Source organism: Fukomys damarensis, unplaced genomic scaffold (genome assembly GCF_012274545.1).
Source record: "Fukomys damarensis isolate Sample0158 unplaced genomic scaffold, DMR_v1.0_HiC HiC_scaffold_36, whole genome shotgun sequence".
Taxonomy (NCBI): Eukaryota; Metazoa; Chordata; class Mammalia; order Rodentia; family Bathyergidae; genus Fukomys; species Fukomys damarensis.
This window is the reverse complement of record NW_022900948.1, coordinates 815,476-819,905: the sequence shown is the minus strand read 5'-3', so window position 1 is coordinate 819,905 and position 4,430 is coordinate 815,476. Positions and strand designations below refer to the sequence as shown.

The 4,430-nt window shown below is 40.7% G+C and overlaps 1 protein-coding gene across 5 annotated transcripts in view; it reads left to right on the top strand.

Annotated features, from left to right (window-relative positions):
• The window catches only part of LOC104871820 (cyclin-dependent kinase 4 inhibitor B-like), a 27,853-nt gene that overhangs the window by 20,581 nt on the left and 2,842 nt on the right, over positions 1 to 4,430 (top strand). For 2 of the 5 annotated variants that reach the window (XM_033759166.1, XM_033759163.1), the window contains exon 2: positions 2,952 to 3,256. In XM_033759166.1, coding sequence (XP_033615057.1) covers positions 2,955 to 3,236 — 282 coding nt within the window. In that variant the 5' untranslated portion in view covers positions 2,952 to 2,954 and the 3' untranslated portion in view covers positions 3,237 to 3,256. Of the gene's footprint in view, positions 1 to 6; positions 32 to 2,948; positions 3,257 to 4,430 lie in introns of those variants that run through there. The other 3 variants (XM_033759164.1, XM_033759165.1, XM_033759162.1) reach the window with 3 other exon arrangements.

Sequence of the window (4,430 nt, the reverse complement as noted above, 5' to 3'; positions counted from 1 at the left end):
CCCGAACCGCTTCGGCCGGAGACCGGTTCAGGTGGGAGAGCTCCGGACTCGGCGGGGGCAAGGTTGGCAGGGCGGGCAGAACCGGGCTGCTCTTCCGTTAGACTAGAAATCGACGTTTTCCGGGGAGTTGTCAGGTCTGGAATCAGAGGCCCCCTCTTGGGGATCGCCCTGCGGCTCCCGAAGCCCCCGGACCGAGCTCGGAGGCGCAGGGGTGCGGTTTTCAGGAACGCGGTGAGGATGGCGCAGAGGGTTCCTTTGTGTGTAGTTTGCGGCTTGCTTTTCACCAGATAGAAAATGTAGAAACGTTTGGGATAAATGCGTTTTTAAAATGATTTGCTGGGGTAACTTTCTTCGATTCACAGCCCCCCTGAGTGGATTGGACTTATCTTCCTCGCTGAGGGGGACTTTCGTTGGACATCTACTGCTGTGTATTGTAGTTTAGAAATATATTAAAATTATTCAAAAGTAACTACATATTGTTTTTTTCTTAGCCAAGTAGGAAACTATATGCCTGTTTTAGGAACTTAGAAAATAAAGACAAACATGAAGAAAACCTTTATTGTGATTTCAGTTACTGTTTTTGAGGCCACCTCCTAATCTTGATATTTTACTTATTTGATATACGTTAACTTATTTGTGATAGAGCTTTCAATTGTTGAAAGTGCTATTTCTTTCCTCTGTGCTCCACTTGGGTGTGGGAGACTACTAGATTGGCACGGGGTGGGGGGGTACCTTCATTAACTTCCTACATTTCAAGCTTAAAAAAAAAAAACGAATTCTCCTCAGCAGTTACCCACCCAAGTTTTATTCCCAGTAGTGACCATTACTTCCGATTCTTAAAAAGAAAATTCATATGAAACAAATCCACATTGCAAAAACTCCACATAACTAGACAAAGGAAAAGAACTCTACTTGAAACTTCACGAACTGAATAAAGTGACGCCCTTTCCTGAAAGTATGCAATACAGAATAAATTTTACAGACTTTAAAGTGCAGATATGAAAACACAATCAGAATGTTTTAAAACCTGAGATTATTTGACATTTGAAGAGACATTTTGAGGCTAGAGAGGTTAGGTGGTTATACCAGATAAGCATGAGTCTTTTAAAAATAATGTACTCATTAGTAGTAATTTAATGTCCTTAAAATTTTGCCAGCATCTTGGAGTTTGGCTTTAGAGCCTCAAAGTTTAATAGAAAAAGCATAATTTAATTACATACAAAAAATGAAAAAGAAAATTAGATAGTTTTGACAGTGATTTAGTAGAGAAAAAGAAGAAATGGCTTTTATTTAGATCTCTAACCAAATTAGTATTTAATACAGAAATAGTTTATAGAAAAAAATTAAAATGCTAAGCTCAAACTAACTTCTTACTAAATAGATTTAGATATCCTCTAAATATGCATTTTATTTTTGCTTATGGTTGCTATTATTTAAATTTCAAATATAGGTAACTTTTCTTCAGCTTTTTCATATCATAAAGTAAATGAAAAACATTTAAGAGCAGTTTAATGACCAGGATGGAGAGTCATCATATGCAAAGAACCGTGAACCACAGTATTTTTTCTTTGTATCTGTAGCTATAATGTAGTTCATTTACATTTTCTCCTCCTCCTTTTAAAAACTAAATTAGTTTCACTTTCTTCAAGGTAAGATTCAGCAGACATAGTATAATTTATTATAGCTTGCCAATTCAGGAAACTTAAGCCATTCCTTTAGTTGTTACAGAATGTAACTAAAAATAAATAATTCCTCTTCAGACAGTCACCATCCCTGAGCTAATACAACTAAATAATGGGTACCATAAAAAGAATCTCACTCACCATACAGCACATTGCAAGAATGCAGTGATTTTACTTACCATTTAAATAGTCCTCTATGGTTTTATTTCACAGATGATTTAGGAATTAAGAGTTGAATATTTCCTGTTTAATGAGCTCTCAGATCATATATGTAGGAAATGTTTGTTTCCTATTGTTGCTATAACAAATTATCACAAATTCAATGGATAAAATGACCACACAATTATCCTTCTATATTTCAGAAGTCTAAAATGAATCCACAGAGCTTCATTTCTTTGGAAAATTGTAAGGAAGGATCTGCTTTCTTACCTTTTCTAGCTTCTGGTGACTTATTATTCTGGTGACTATTATAATGATGATGGTGATGATGATGGTGGCTTTTTGCCCCTGTATCTCTCTAATCCCTGCCACCGTGATATAATTTGGCTTTGACTTTGGTCCTCTGGTAAAGACATTTGTGATTACATTGGGCCCAACCCAACGTGAAAACCTAAAATAATTTTCTCAAGATCATTCAGTAATTATATCTTTGAAATCTCTTCAGACCAGCATGGTAACACAGTTACAGCTTTTGAGGACTAGGACATTAACATTTTGTGGGGGGGCATTATGACTTGGATAAGTTTATTAAGTCTATAACAAGAAGAAATTTTAGGGATAACAAGCCTTCTCAATTTGTATTTAAATAAATTGAAGTTTAACATTCTAGTAAGAAAAAGGTAACCAAGTTTTGTGACATCTACTGTTCAAACAAATTTTAATAGTTACCTAATCTGAATTTTACAGCAGCGAACTACACAAAATATTTCAGCGTAACATAATTTCATCTCAAAATGAGGAAAATGTACAGGAAATTAGTTTGTAGTAAAAGCCAGTTTATTCTACACACTTTTCTTTTCGTGCGCCCCTGCTTGTAGCTAATGATCTACAACACATTGACTAATCTAGGAGAATTCAATGTGCAGGAGAAATGGAATGGGTAGGAGAACTGGAAAAAAACGTGGTGATAACTGGATGCAAATAAAGGCTATTCAGACATCCGCTTGCAAGGTTGTCAGCAAGGAATGGTGAGTGGTGGTAAAGCCTCCTAAATAGGGTTTCTTTCCCACCATCCGGTCCTAGCTCTGACTACTCTGCTCCCTCCAGCAGGTCATGATGATGGGCAACAGCCAAGTGGCCGCGCTGCTGCTGCTCCACGGCGCGGACCCCAACTGCGCTGACCCTGTCACCCTCACCCGACCGGTGCACGACGCAGCGCGTGAGGGCTTCTTGGATACCCTCGTGGCACTGCACCGGGCTGGGGCGCGGCTGGACGTGCGCGATGCCTGGGGTCGCTTTCCCTTGGACCTGGCTGAAGAGCAGGGCCACCGGGAGGTCGCCAGGTATCTGCGCGACCTTGTGGGGGATGCGGAAGCGGCAGCTGCGCCGATGTAGCTGCCCCACAAAGTCACCAGGTGAGGACGGATAATTCAAAGATAGGAACCTGGGGAGTTTTGAAGCTCAACTGATCTTTGGATGGGAAAGTTGAGGCTGCGTCTCTAGGGTTCATTTCACCTCACACAGTCAACTCAGAGGACAACCCGAGCTTGCTTCAACAAAGCAGCAGAAATGAGGTGTGACCGAAATGTATGGCGAATGTTTAAATTTAAAAAAAATCGTTACAGTAAAAGATAATGCTATAGACTCCCCTGAGAACACTCGCCCCGCACTTCTGAACACACCTGTCTCATCTTGTTCTAACCACTTTCTGAAGCAATTCTGGAAGTCCTCTTTCACACATATCTTTACAAGATTCAATCAAAAAATACCATCCAACAGAAAACATTACAGTGTGTCCTCATCCACCTTTTGGCTCTCACCGAAGTCAAAATAACCACAAAAGATAAACGTTTTTAGTCAAATCATCAAGGGAAGCCGCCACAACAGCCAACTTAAAGACAGGAAAGAGGACTTCCAGAACTGCTTCAGAAAGCGGCAAGAATGTTGGGATAAGTGTGTTCCAAGAGAGGAAGGGTATTTTGACGATTAATATGTCTTGCACTTGTAGCAAACATTTCTAAAGCTTAAAACTTTACCGTATTAGTTGATCGTACCATGTATAAACCAAGAAGGTCTCGCACACATGAAAATCCACACCATAGATCCTGTCCCCACTGACCACCCACACACTCGACCTCCCCACAGCTCAAGGCCCTGATGATCCTGCCTTGGAGGCTCAGGAGGCATGAGGTCTAATAATCCTTCTTCCTTTCTAAACCTTCTGGTCAGTCGCAGTCCTTCATCCAGCCTCACTTACATAACTACCTTGGTGGACCAACCCCACCATTTCTAACCTCTGTGGTGCCAGGCTTGGTGTGGAAATCTTTATCTCACCTCTTTTGCACAACTGTAGGAAATCTGACCTTCTGCCTTGGGCAATGGAGTTTTCTATTGCTCCTCTGTTGATTTTTTTAGTGTATCTGTGATGGAGATAGAGACCCTATCTTTAGGCTTGTCTTTTAAACTATCTGTTTCTTCAAGAGATCAATGAACAGGGCGTGGTGGTGCATGCCTGTAATCCCAGCACTTGGGAGGCTGAGGCAGGAGGATCGCTGTGAGTTTCAGACAAGCCTGGCCTACATAGTGAGT